The sequence below is a fragment of the Antennarius striatus genome, chromosome 3 (assembly GCF_040054535.1).
Source record: "Antennarius striatus isolate MH-2024 chromosome 3, ASM4005453v1, whole genome shotgun sequence".
Taxonomy (NCBI): domain Eukaryota; kingdom Metazoa; phylum Chordata; class Actinopteri; order Lophiiformes; family Antennariidae; genus Antennarius; species Antennarius striatus.
The window spans coordinates 20,708,036-20,723,088 of record NC_090778.1 but is presented as its reverse complement, the minus strand read 5'-3'; the positions used below and the strand labels follow the sequence as shown (position 1 = coordinate 20,723,088).

General features: G+C 41.1%; 1 protein-coding gene across 1 annotated transcript; it reads left to right on the top strand.

The window, feature by feature from the left end:
- Window positions 1-5,037: 5,037 nt before the first annotated feature.
- c7a (complement component 7a) lies at window positions 5,038-13,211 on the top strand. The gene is made up of 18 exons (XM_068311438.1): window positions 5,038-5,154; window positions 5,284-5,345; window positions 5,575-5,653; window positions 5,801-5,942; window positions 6,031-6,172; window positions 6,273-6,411; window positions 6,532-6,675; window positions 6,794-7,037; window positions 7,332-7,448; window positions 7,546-7,712; window positions 7,809-8,037; window positions 10,062-10,233; window positions 10,358-10,445; window positions 10,689-10,821; window positions 10,911-11,099; window positions 11,324-11,414; window positions 12,415-12,599; window positions 12,691-13,211. Exons 1-18 carry the CDS (start codon window positions 5,149-5,151, stop codon window positions 12,864-12,866), a joined length of 2,505 nt encoding a protein of 834 aa, XP_068167539.1. The 5' UTR covers window positions 5,038-5,148; the 3' UTR covers window positions 12,867-13,211.
- Window positions 13,212-15,053: the final 1,842 nt, after the last annotated feature.

Genomic DNA, 15,053 nt, shown 5'->3' with positions numbered 1-15,053 from the left:
TAAATCCAGAAATATTGTGATTTAATTCAGTTCCCAAACATCAGTGCTGTAAACCTAAAGTAGAGCTGCAGCTTTTAAGCCAACGTACCTGTATTCTATTACTTATCTGTGCAGAGGATCATCCTGGAATCATCCAGTTTCCAGGGTGATGTGGATGGAAGTGGGTGGGCAGTGGCACCCAAAGTGACTTGCTGAGACTGTGCTTCGTTACTCAGCATGTGCCATTTGCAGCCAGGTGTTGTTCACAAAGTGGAAACAGTGTGTTCTGTGTCGGTCTGGCTGCCTTTAAAGGTCAATCTTATGTTTAAAGATAAGGTCATAAAATGGGTGTTTTACACTCATTAAGACTGGATTAATTGAACAATGTGGTAGATGCCTGCATGCATACTTCTCTGGAAGCTGCCCAGTGCTATATTATGATTATGGCCATCTGGCTAAATGTGTATTAAGTGTTTTGAGTGCTTTCATTGTTACTGACTGCAAATGAGGGAAGGGAGAAAACATAATTAATTCACTTTCTTGTGCAAATTCTCGTGCACATGATGTGAAAATTATTAAAAAGTGCATCTAATGTCTGCAGCAAATCAACGTTCTCAATACCATTTCCTAATAGACTTCCGGCCATAATGCTCTCTGTGGAGACAGAAAAGGAAATACAGTAATGTATGTTCGTGGATTTTATCGAAACAGTTATTCACTGGAGAGACAAGATAATGCAAATGAGGAATGCTTCTGCTGTGCTTATGAGTCTGTGCTTATCTGTGCCTTTCTCTGTCATGCAAACACAGGCAAGCACACAGATGAGGAGGATGCAGAGGTGTAGGAGGTGGAGATGGATGATGGCATTCAGACAGTTTAAAGAGGGGCAGTAACAAAATGCAGTTTCAGGAAAGTTTGGAGTGTGAGGAGGAGGAGGAGGAGTATTTTCACCACCTCTGTGTCTAGTGATGAGGATAAATGACACAGGCAATGACAATTTGTCCAATCAAAGCTACAATACGATAATTTTTAATATTACAGTAATAGAGATGTAAAACAGCTTCATAAAATAAGAGAAACTGTTAGCCTTCATACAAAATTGAATATCAGTGGTGGAGGATACACAATAGATTACAGACAATCGACATGACTGCTCAGGAAACATGGAACATGGGCATGGAAACAGCTAATGACCCATGGGTGCAGCTGGAGAGAGAGAAAGACTGAGGCAGAGGGACACAGAAAAAGAGAGTAGAGGTTATGTTTATGTCACATCATTCTCTTTGAAAGGGCCATCAGTCAGAAGCGACCGCTGCTATGACCTTGTCCATCATATTATCACCAGCCTTTGATGATATGATGGACAAGCATGCAAGATTTTTTTTTCTTTCTTTATATTAAAATGTTCATCCCTCTTAATCACACCAAATTACCTCAACACATAATTGTCTAAATTGCAATCATTGTAAATCTACATCAGTGACAGTGAAACAGCTTCCTAACCATAAAGTATGTCTCCATCTTTCTGTCTGTGTCTATTTGTGGTCTCTCTCTCTCTCTCTCTCTCTCTCTCTCTCTCTCTCTCTCTCTCTCTCTCTCTCTCTCTCTCTCTCTCTCTCTCTCTCTCTCTCTCTCTCTCTCACCCTCTCTCTCTCCGTAGACAGCGTCACACTGTCTACAGCCCTGTAAGAGAATACAAGCCAGTGGTTCACAATGTGTTGATTTTGGGCATCAGAGCTATAGCAACTTCCAGGACAGCCAAAAAGACAGTGAACAATGACACATGTGGTAGTGTTATCTTCAAAGGTGTGTGTGTGTGTGGGGGGGGGGGGTCCTGTAACATTGTCTATAGCAAAATGAGACCACGAGCAGTTGGGAATAGGCTGAGGGTGCAGCAAGCCAGCTGGTGGTTGATGGAAGGATTTGTTTGCAGCACAGGCAGAGCAGGCTGGCAGGTTGCTGAGCACATTGTTCCCAATGGCCTGCAGAACTGATTTAGCATTGGCTATGACAAAAAACATAATTGTGTACTCAAAGTGACTTTAGTGGTTGTTGAAATGGGTGTTCCATTTGTTCCCATACATGTTTTGAGTAAGTTGGTGGATGTTGCAAAGATCCAACCAATACAATGGAAGTGATGTCCTCAAATCTGTGTAATCAGTGCCATCGAGCAGGGAATGACCTTTTTTCTCTGAAAGAAGAACCCTGCCATCAGCTTGTGGAGGCGGGGAGGGGGGCAGATTAATTCAGTCGCCATGGAGTCATGAATCTATTATTTGATTCTATTTCTGGATATGTAGAGGTCACATGTGGGCAAAGGGGTACCAAAGACCAAGCTTATAATCAATCCTTTAATCAGTCCTTATCACAGCTGTTAAAATGGTGGAATGAACAGAAAGGATTCTGTCTCCTGGAAACCTCATGCACAGGAGAGAATGCGAGGTTCATGGGAGGGGAGGAGACTGAATGCGATGGGAATTGCAGAAAACACTCTTGCTAATGATTTTGTCGGCAGAAGTCAATGTGGGGATTATGCAGCTCAAGAGAGGCGAGACTGAGCACTACAGGTGATTGAGCAGAGGGAATAGCAAAGAGATGTTTTCATAGCAACTGCTTAACATGATTAAAGTTAGGGCAACAGTACAGACAGTTATATGAACCCACTATCCAGAGTGTGGACATCTTAGGTGTGGGAATGGTCTCAGGGGAGATATCAGATTACATGTATGAAGATGTCAGTAGCTCCAAGGGCCAGGAGAAGAGAAGGTGAGGAGGTGAGCCTGGTCGTAATGGAATGCTTTAATACCTGATCCAGCTGCAAGAGATTCTCTGGGGCCACTAACGTTGCTAATTGTTATGGGAGGCTTGAGGTCATGGAGTTTTACCTGGGGACCTGCAACCAGCCTAACTTCCCCCAACTTGAAAGCAAATATAAATAGACTTATTACATTTTACATTTAACTTTGCAGCGCTTCACCAAAATCAGAAATGTTCCTTTAGTTTGGGGTATGCTTGAGCCATCATTGTCAGTTAACAGAGAAAGAGTAGCATGTCTTTAACTTGTTTTATTTGAAATTTTTGAGTGCTCAGGTACCTGTAGGATGGAACTGATTCTCTTCTGAAGCAGACATGGTGCAGCATAATATGAAACAAAGGTCCCTTTGTGAATCAAGTTAGGGCTGTGACTATCGCACAGTATGTATTTTAAGCACTGGGTTGTCGGGACATGAATATCATTGCTGAACTTTCTGAAACACAATGTTAATTCTAGAGCAGAGCAAGCACAGATTAATTAAATGTCTATCTGTCTGTGCCTCCCAGACTAAACTTCCATTGCAGATGGGGATGTCAAAAATGTCCTTCAAACATGTAGAGACTCACAGAAGCGACACTAATGGAGGCTATGGTCTGGTGGTTTGTTGTCTGAGCCAACTGTTATTGGAGCCTGAGCAACATGAACTTGGCTAGCTGCTGTACAGTCACTGAGTCATTTAGGAACACAGAAAAGTGTTTGACCACATTGTGATTGCCCTGAAAATGACATTATTTATGTTCTCAAGACTTTTTGATATTTTCAGATTAATTTAAACAATAATGCAGTTTTTCTAGACACTTGATTAAACATAAGGCTTCCATTGCCAGATACGCATCTAAGATGACAGTAGACTAAAACATCTTTTAAAAATGCAATGACCTACCTGAAAAAGCACTTCAGAGTAATATGCTTAGATTGATGAAGGTTGTTTTGTTTTGTTTTTAATTTTTTTTAACTGAAATTGTGATAAGAAAATGCTTATTTGACTTTGTTTTTCCTCCTATATTCCTTTTACAGTAGGTGGTAGATGTACACAGTGTGGACCCTCGGCTGTGACGATGCATGTCTGGCCTTCATTAGATGGAGGTTTGGCCTGCAAAATCCAAATATGGGAATACAATGCTGTAATTATACGGCAGATAATCAGTTTGTCTTCAAGACATCTCATTGTTGATACAGATGTGATTGTCATGACCATTATCATTGGCCCTCTGCTCCTCTCAATGCTTGGATTAACTATTAACAGTTACATGTTAATTGATCTGCAATAAATGTAGACTAATTCTTAGACAATGCCCAACTCGGGAAGACCAGATGCTATTTTAATCCTTTAAGTACTCAGGACTATATGACCTTCAACTTACTCTACCTTGATCCTCGATTCTTCCAGATAGACAGAGTCATTCTAAAGGCTCTATTGCCCTCCAGTGCTGGTTAGAGTATATCACATCTTATACTAAAACTATTTGTTGACTTTTTCTGTCTATAAAAGCTTTCATCTGGTGAATATCCCTCCTTCAACACATTACAGATGAAAAAAATACGGTAATTGAGACAAAGAAATTTGAAATGGTTATTATCAGCTTATCTTGGCACAGTAATGGCATTTGTAGGATGGTTCACAGTTAATGTCAGCGTTTTAGATTTTATGTGACTTTAATGATGTGAGATTACATTGTAGAACATTTGTGATTTAGATTTGAAGGTTTATTCTAGGGCTTTGTAACTGCACCAATATGAGCTTCACAGTTCATTTTTGTTTTTTGTAACAGCTTCAGTTTTTAGGCCAAGAGAGACGAGAAGCAGTGCATGTGCTCAGTGGGTTGGAATCAATTTGCTTTTTTCTCACAAGAAGCACATATGATCTGCTGCAAGAAAAACATACATTGTTTACTTGATGAAAGAAATGCTGCGTCTATTACTGTCCCTACTTTCATCCTTTCTTCTCTTGCTCCTTAAGGGAGAAAATGTGATTTATTTTCTTAATGATCAGCAGTCAAGGGGAGCACACGTAGACATTCTGACTCCAAGAGGAATGTTCACTTTCGATTCCACAGTGATACTTTGGAGGAGCTTTTTGGCAGACTCCTTCTCACTGTCTCAAACACACACACACCCACCCACACACACACACACACACACACACACACACACACACACACACACACACACACACACACACACACACACACACACACACACACACACACACACACACACACACACACACACACACACACGGTTCCCTGGAATTTCATGAGACTTGTGCTCCCATTAGAACAGAACTTATATAATCTGAGTAAGCAGCATCAGAGCTTGTTGAGAACTCTTCAGTTTGCTGCTCTTCAGTCACCATGAAGGCAAGTAGATTTGACATTTTACATACCATATTCCCTGAGCTCTGACGATTATTTTAGTATTTAATGTGTGACATCATCTTTCTCTCTTTCCCATCTTGTCTCTTTTTATGGTTTTCTCCACTTTTCCAGAACATTGTTCAAGTCCTCATAGCCACTTTGCCATGGTTGCAGTTACTGTTTGTGGCCAAAGGGTAAATCTAGTTTTAATTAACATTCAAAGCTGTTTAAATCAATCCACTGGACTTTAATAAAGTCCAGTGGATTGATTTAAATAGCTTTGGATAACCATGACCTGGATATCTGAGAACGTGCACAGACATTTTAATTAACAATTTTATAACTTTATGTACATTTATATGATTAAATTTTGCATTGATTTCTTGGTGTCTTCATATATATTGCTCTGATTCAACATCCAAGGTTTTGTGAGCAGAGAGTCGACTGCCAGTGGGGCTCATATGGCGAGTGGTCAGAGTGTGATGGCTGCACAAAATTACAGGTTTGATGATGAAATGTGAATTTCCCAGTTTGAGACCATTAAAGTCTATCTTTATCTTATCTTAAATACTAATTTTACAGCACAACTGCTTCATATATGATTCATTTTAAATTGAACAGTTTCTAATGTCACTGTGGTATGTTACAGACGAGAAGCAGAGTCATGGCTGTTTACCGTCAGTTTGGAGGGACCCCCTGCGATGGAGGGCGAACTGAGACTAGGCCATGCGAAACAACAAAAGGCTGCCCTTTAGAAGATGGTTGTGGAGACAGATTTCGCTGTCGGTCAGGTTAGAAATAAAACTTTAAACTCAACATAGACATTGTCAGGCAGGATTAAAAAACAGACTCTAAGGCAACTTTCTTTTTGAACTTCAGGCAAGTGTATTAGCCAGTCTTTGGTATGCAACGGAGACCAGGACTGTGAAGAAGATGGTCTGGATGAAAACTGCGGCCCTCAGAAATACATTGTCTGCACAGATTCAGCTCTCCCACCAAATATTGAACTGCTAGGATTTGGGCAAGTGACAAAAGATGACATGCACCTACGGGTGTTTGTGCATGTATGTATACAAGCAGGTGCTATATAACTACAATTTTGATACTTCTGTCCTTTGTAGGTTTGATGTGGTGTCAGGGAAGCAGAGGGCCAGTGTCATCAACACAAAGAGCTTTGGGGGCCAGTGTCGAACCATATTCAGCGGTGTCCATGCTCAATCTTTCAGGCTGCCACTAAGCACCATCCAGTATAGCTTCATGGTTGGTCATTCCTTCAAAGACTTGGTGTCAGAGCTGAGTATTCTTTTGTGCACATTGTTTCATTGTCATGTGGACTTAAAACAACTGAAAAAGTTCACCTTGCAACTGTGCTATAATTAGGTGAAAGCTCAGAATGACTTCAGCGATGAAATGTTCACCAGTCAATGGCACTATGCAAAGGACATTGTCAAGAGAGCGACAGTGTCTGGGACCATAACAGGATATAAAAATTATGACTATCACGAATCACATGACAGAAGTCAGGTGAGCTGGATCGCACACTTTTGTCACCGCAACTTCTTGTAAAAATATAACATATTTATTAAAGTAGAATTTTGTAATATAAATTATGTAAGGTAATTTTCCCCTTAATTTCTTCCAGATGCAGAAGGTTTTGATTCTAAAGAATGATATAGAGGTAGCTCAATTCCAGAGCAATGCTCCTCAGTACATCCCAATATCTGAGGAGTTTTGGAAGTCATTGGTCAACCTCCCATCAGTCTATGACTTAGCTGCATACAGGAAGGTTTTGGAAAGGTTTGGAACACACTACCTGGCTGAAGGAAGCCTTGGAGGCTCCCTCAAGGTCGTCGTCAAGATTGGTGAAGAAACTGAAAAATTCCTCTGTAAGCATCTTTTGTTATCAGCCACCGAGCGGTAGCAACACATGTACATACCTTTGTTTTCTTGTAAAAACTGAACCTAAAATTACAGATGTGATTTATTTTCTTACATGTTTAGAAAAAGATTTTTTTATATATAGCTACTTATCATTGTCATGAATCTGTGAGAAAAACAAAGCTCATCACATCAGGGTGATAAATTTACCATTGCATTCATAAAGTGTTGTCTCAATCCTGCTGCTAAGTTGCACTGATATGTGTTTGTTTTATTTTTTCTTCTTTCAATTGTTTTTTAAGTCAGTGAAAGCTCACATTTTCATGAATGTGAAAGGACTAAGCGGTGGATCCTTTTTTTTCCCATTTACCATGAGACTTGCCGCAGTGGTGGTCAAGGAAGCTCATCATCATCTAATGGTACAGTTTATTCTAGCATATTAACACTCACTTTAAGACAACCTGAACGTTTTTTAACCTGTCTGTGATCCATCATCTCATCATTAAAAAAAAAAAGTCAATACCAGGGGTACCACTTTAAAAAGAGTGGATGTGAAGGGAGGAGGAATTTCCCAAATTGCACAGCTGGAGACCATGAAGCCAGCTGATGTGGAAAAGAACTGGGAATCATACTCAAACTGGGCTGACTCTGTTCGGTCATTTCCACAGGTCACAAACCAAAAGGTTAAGGAAAGCAGAATCAACTTTTTTTTAAAATAAAAATATGTATATTTTAGTTTCATTTAGTTTTCATTGCAGTATTAACTCTTTCTTTGTCAGCTGCGACCGCTGTCTGAGCTGGTGAAGGAGGTTCAGTGTGCTGGGGTGAAGAAGCTCTACCTTCGTAGGGCCATAGAGCAGTACCTCTCTGAGACTGACTCCTGCCACTGCAGACCCTGCAGAAACAACGGCATGGTTTTTATGGATGGAGATGAATGTAAATGTATCTGTAAACCCGGCACATCTGGCCTTGCTTGTGAGCATGGAGCTGATCTGGAGGATCCTCAAGGTGGGTCTTACATCTTGGTTGGTCTTTGTGAAGATTCTTCTTCTTTTCCTTTTGGCTTTTCCCTTCAGGGGTCGCCACAGCGAATCAATTGCCTCCATCTAGCCCTGTCCTTTGCATCCTCTTCTCTCACACCAATGACCTTCATGTCCTCCATCATTAGATCCATAAACCTCCTCTTTGGTCTTCCTCTAGGCCTCCTGCCTGGCAGTTCAAAACTCAGCATCCTTCTACCAATATATCCACCATCTCTCCTCTGGACATGTCCAAGCCATCTCAGTCTGGCCTCTCTGACTTTATCTCCAAAACTTCAAACATGTGCTGTCCCTCTGATGTACTCATTCCTGATCCTATCCATTCTGGTCACTCCCAAAGAGAACCTCAGCATCTTCATCTCTGCTACCTCCAGCTCTGTCTCCTGTCTTTTCCTCAGTGACACTGTCTCTAGACCAAACAACATCGCTGGTCTCACCACAGTTTTGTTCACCTTTCCTTTCATTTTAGCTGAAACTCTTCTATCACACATCACACCTGACACTTTTCTCCACCCGTTCCATCCTGCCTGTACACGCTTCTTCACCTCTTTTCCACACTCTCCATTGCTCTGGACTGTTGAGCCTAAGTACTTAAAATCCTCCACCTTCTTGATCTCTTCTCCCTGTAACCTCACTCTTCCACTTGGGTCCCTCTCATTCACACACATGTACTCTGTCTTACTGCGGCTAACCTTCATTCCTCTCCTTTCCAGGACAAACCTCCACCTCTCTAGCTTCTCCTCCACCTCTTCCCTGCTCTCACTACAGTTCAATATGTCATCTGCAAACATCATAGTCCATGGAGATTCCTGTCTAACCTCGTCTGTCAGCCTGTCCATCACCATAGTGAACAAGAAGGGGCTCAGAGCTGATCCCTGATGCAGTCCCACCTCCACCTTGAACTCCTCTGTCACACCTACAGCACACCTCACCACTGTCTTACAGTCCTCATACATGTCCTGCACTGCTCTAACATACTTCTCTGCCACTCCAGACTTCCTCATACAATACCACAGTTCCTCTCTGGGCACCCTGTCATCAGCTTTCTCCAGATCTACAAAAACACAATGCAGCTCCCTCTGGCCTTCTCTGTACTTCTCTATCAACATCCTCAAAGCAAATACTGCACCTGTAGTACTCTTATTTGGCATGAAACCATACTGCTTCTCACAAATGTTCACTTCTACCCTTAGTCTAGCTTCCACTACTCTTTCCCATAACTTCATTGTATGGCTCATCAGCTTTATTCCTCTGTAGTTGCCACAACTCTGCACATCTCCCTTGTTCTTAAAAATGGGCACCAGCACACTTCTCCTCCATTCCTCAGGCATCTTCTCATTATCTAAGATCCTGTTGAACAACCCAGTCAGGAACTCTACTGCCACCTTTCCTAGACACTTCCAGACCTCTACAGGTATATCAGGGAGTGTTGACAGAGGGGGGAAGGGGGGAGACAGGGAGCTTAGAGCCATGCCCCATTAATGCAGAGCTTTTGGGGGCGGAAGTGATTTTATATTCAATCAAAGATATTGAGGACCACAGATCACTTTGAGGCAAGACATTTCAAGTACGGTGTAGTTGGATATTTGGAAGCTGAATGACTTGAATTAAAAAAAGTATAATATGGGACCTAATAATGTGATGTTTTCTTCCTGAGTGTTTGATAGGAAGGTCTTTACCAATGTCATGTCTGCTGCTCACAAAGCCTTCAATGGCAGCCAATGAGCCTAGTTTACAATTTAGATTGCAGACAGAGACAACAGGCCTGTAAAAAAGGTTGCAAAACCTGCTGAACAACATTTCTGCACCTTGACCTTTATCTTGTATTGTAGTATATTTGTCCTCTCTTTCTTTTTCTTTATAGTTTAATTTTATTTAATGGTGGGTTTCTGTTTCACTAGGCTGAATACAGTATCCAAGTAACCCTTTAATGGCCACACTTAATGTTCCTCACTTTCTCATTCTTTGTCTCTGTCTATGCTGGTCATCAAGGAGGGACCCATGGTAGCTGGTCCTGCTGGTCTCCCTGGTCATCGTGCTCTGGGACGCGAAGGTCCAGAAGTCGAACCTGCTCTAATCCTATTCCTCAGAATGGGGGTCGACACTGCATCGGAGATTCAATAGCAACGTCTGACTGTGAAGATCAAGATCTGGAGTACTTAAAGTTAGAGCGTGACTATTTTTCAGCATGAATTTTCTGATATCACAACGAGTAATTGCTTTGGATTCTCAATACGAGCAAGCTCTGAGACTTTGCCGACTTTGTGCATCATCCCATTTCGATACAGAACCATGGAACCACAATGTTTCAGGGACATGCTCCAATCAAGTCAGAGGTGTGCAACCCCACCAGCTCTAATCAATGGCTACATCCTGGTAAAGATAGTTAAACTTGAGCCAGCCTGACACACCTATATCTAATATGGATAAATCCTGCAATTTGGTTAATATAATAAGCTAATAATAATTATAAGATCTGTAAATATAAATTTGTTCCACATATGGATGATAGTTACATTCAAACTGACTTACACAGCTATCTAATTCTCTTTCTGTACAAAATTCAAGACTAAAAGATGGAACCTATTCCTTCTCTTTTTTCTCATGTGTGCTCTAAAGGATCTGCAGGACCTTTACCTGGTTGGTAGCAAGGTAGAGTACAGCTGCACTGACGGGTTCCATCTCATTGGTCTTAACATCATAGAATGCAATTCCGATCAAACTTGGTCTGGCAGACCTGGACTCTGCACGGGTCAGTATGAGCATCCAGTGTATAACATTTGTGGTCACATCACAGTGAACTACAGTGTTTCCTCGTTTAACACTGATTTTTTTCTCCAGTCTCAAGCTGCAAACTGGAGTCCCTTGCTGATGGTGTCATAGCCTCTCCTTTACATCAGGCCTATGGCATAGGAGACTCAGTCACATTGTCCTGTCCAGTGGGTAGACAGCTTCTTGGTGAAACCACAATTATATGTGACCCCAGTTTGCACTTTTCGCCAAATCCAACAGACATCAAATGCAGTCCAGGTGATTTTTACTTCAAAGTTCATATAAATTATTTAATGTGCAGCATATAGTACATCTGCACATTCTACCCACCCGTCTGTCTGTCAGTCCATCCGTCCATCCGTCCGTCCGTCTCTCTGTCTGTCTGTCTGTCTATATACAGTACATGTATATGTTTATATTATTTGTTTGTTTTTAACATAATGAATTACAGTTATGTAATAATACATTCTATGGATTTATAGGCCAAATGCCCCAACTTCAGTTGGTACAATGTGAGACATGGGAGAAGCCTTCCAGAGGACAATGTGTTTGCAAAATGCCGTCTGAGTGTGGGTAAGTCTAAACTAGCAACTAGTTTAAAAAACAAATAAACTGAGGGGCAAATTTTTTTAGTGTTTTAATTATAATGGAAAAATAAGCAATCAGTGGGCCTATTTCTTTTTAAGGTTAATGTGAGGTCATATGAGCCTAAATTCTGACCAGTTGAACATTCACATTTAACACAAATTTAATAAAGACATGTGTAACACTATGTGGAAGATGGCCTACTTAGGCTTCAGAACCATAGGTAAGGCCCAATCACGTGGACATTGCAGGAGGATTTATCAGGATTCTGCAGCATTTCGTCCTTCTTTTATACACATTTCTGCAAAAGTCTGAGCAGTGAATGAACATGCAATGTATTTATATAAGGTATTTATAGATAGCGTATATATACATATACATAAAATTTAAAAAATGTATATAGTGTACACATACGTATATATATAAAATGCGCGTGTGTGTGTGTTTGTGTGTGTGTGTGTGTGTGTGTGTGTGTGTGTATGTGTGTGTATATGTGTGTGTATGATTTTAATTATTGATGGGACTTTCCCCCTGTAAGAGCTAAATGATATATTGTGTCTACTGGGGACATTTGGAATGAGGAACAGATGTTTGCCAGGTTATATTTCTGCCTGGAAGCATGAACATTTTTTTGACCGCTGAACGCTGAACTCCGAATGCTTTGCTATTAACATTAATTATTGATCATTTTAACCAAGAAACATAATGGAAATAAAACAGAATAATCAAACATAAAGTGGCACGTCAGACTTTTGATTTAAAGAAAACACATCAGCACGTCATTCACGTAATTGCGGTAGAATACCTCAGTGGTTTAAAGCTTGGCTTAGCCTCTACACCCCCAATGATAAAGTTCATTCAGCAGAGGTAAAAATGCTCACACCCTGCTAGCAACCATCAAACTGGTCCAGTGGCTGTTTACACATTGTATTGATTGTCTTAATCATGTGGCAGCAGACAACTTTTGTTTTTTGTTTTTTGTCACCAGTTCATCTTTAGAGGTATGTGCCACTTTTGCTGTGAATAAAAAATCCGTTCTTGTGAGTGTGTGCCAAATGCATGCCCTCAAGTGTTTGGGGAAGAGTCATATAATAGCTGAAGACAGCTCCTGCACGTGGCCTGAACGCAACGCAACACAATGCACCAAATGTCACATGTGGGAGACCTGCAATGGTATGACCAACTAAAGTTGCACATTTTCAATTATGACAAACGGTATTTTGAATTTTTTGCATTTTCATTTGCCTCTATACCCTTCTGTCAGATCAAACGAATGAATGTCGCTGTAAGGATTCTGCAGATTGCTCAAACCCAGGATCCAATGTGTGTGTTCGTGTCGGGGATAATGCAGACCAGACCATGAGCGAATGTGAAGCGGGACTGCGACGATGTAAAGGGGAGAATGTGTCCGTTGTCAGCATCCTTCCTTGCACTTCCTGAGGATTCAAGAAGAGCTTTTGGCCTTATGACCCTTAGTTGTTATTTCTTGACCCATTAATCCTTTACAACACTTCTCCTAATTTCCCAGTAAATTAATATTGTATCAGTGGTTTTATGCCATTACTTGCACTCACAGTAAATGAAGTGTTATGCATGCATTAAGCCATTATGTAAACCTACATAAAGAAAAGCAGTAAATAGTAAATGTTTAATGAATGTTTCTGAATAAATTATTACATATATTTGTCATAGGTATACTCAACTCAGGAGACATAATATGTATTGTTGTAACCTCATGTAAAATGTGTTTTTGATTTATGTTATATATAAAATGCATGCCATTTACATCTGAGTTTTGAATTGTTTCCCAAACCTTTCCAAAGATCACCATGAAAATCTTTGACCCGGATTGATTTTGTCACACTTTGTGTCTAACAGTTTCTGTTTGTTTTTCTTTTCACTAACCTGTCATGTCATTTTGGATCCTGCCCTCATTGCAATCAGTTCACCTGCCTTCTCTTCACCCACCTGCAGCCACTCCCTTCATATGCCAGCTTAGCCTTCTGTTCTCTGCCAGATTATTTAGTGTCCGCCCTGACCTCCCAGCCTTTTGTATCCTGTCTGTTCTACTTTAATGATTAAGATTAAATCACTTTTATTATCCACATAATGGGAAAATCATCTTTACACTCCACTTGTACATGCATTTATACTGTATATGTGTTAGTTAGAGCACACAAACACTGTATACAGGCCCCTGAACAAACACCACACACTAGGGGCCTGTTTGCATGCAATTAATAACAACAGTCAGTAATGGGGAGGCAGAGTGACGTGTCGCGACTTCAGGGTGCGCCCCAATAAGCAGCTTGTGGAGGGGACGGCACCTTGCTCAAGGGCGCCTCAGCAGTGGCTGAGGGGCGAGCTTGCACTTCCCACTGTCAGCCCACACCCAGAAGATGTTGGAAGCGGGAGTCGAACCACCGATGGCTGGCTGATATCTGGTCTTAAGGCGTCTGCTCTACCGCTGAGCCACTGCCGTCCCTATTGACTCAGCCTGTTTCCCAGGCCCTGCCTTTCATTTACTCCACCTCAGATTTGTCTGCCTGGCTTTTTGGACTGCCTCTTATGTATGACCCCGCCTGGATTATTGGATTCTGCCTGTTTGCTTGCCGTCTGTCTGATTTGTCTGTTTGGACTGGTAACCCGATACCTGACCCCGGCCTGTTTGGATAAACCCTTTTTGAGACTCCTGACCCGCCCGTTTGTCTGTCGTGCTTTTGGGTTCACCACCAGTCTTGTTCAAGCCATGACAGAATTGGTCTATTCCAAAAATGCCTTGTACTTTAATTACCAGATGCACTCAGCCTGCCAAGCAAGCCCCTCCTGACAGTCTATTCCTGCCTCTGGCCTGCTGCCTCCCCATGGTGTGTGTGTGTGTGTGTGTGTGTGTGTGTGTGTGTGTGTGTGTGTGTGTGTGTGTGTGTGTGTGTGTGTGTGTGTGTGTGTGTGTGTGTGTGTGTGTGTGCGCGCGCAAGGACATCAGCTACTCAATGTCTCCTCAACAACTAGCATTTGTATTTTTGGCAGATATATGTTGCTTGGTTGTAATATTTAGCATAAAGAGGTGTTGTGAGTGACAGATAGAACACATGCTTAAAGTCTTGAAGAAACTGTCCTCAAATAAATGTTATGATCTCTACACTTAATTGAATCCAGACAAAACAAAAAACGTACAAATGGATAGTGAAAGATTAGTCAACACAAAATGAAAAGCAGACCAGTATATTTTTGGATCTCCTTTCATTTAAGATGTCTCTATATCTGCTAAATACAATTGTAATGACACAGATTTTTCTATTAGTAAGAAATGGAGGGTGATACTGTCCTGTTTTTCCTGTTTATGATGAATTTATGATCAGACAACTTTTAAGTCACTTATTTAAGACTGAGATAACATCCTTTGATCAGTGTCTACGGATTTAACATAATGTTAATGAGAATATTAAAAACACACAGTGTTTTATATACCTGATAAATCTGTTTAGAAAAGTAAGTCAGTTTTATTGTCATCTGCAATATGGATAGAATGAGTAATATCTCTACGTTTCCATGTAAAACTAGTAGAATCCTGTCCTACTGCTGTTTGGGTGTGAGGCCTTCAGTGCATCCTTGCATGCATTTGTC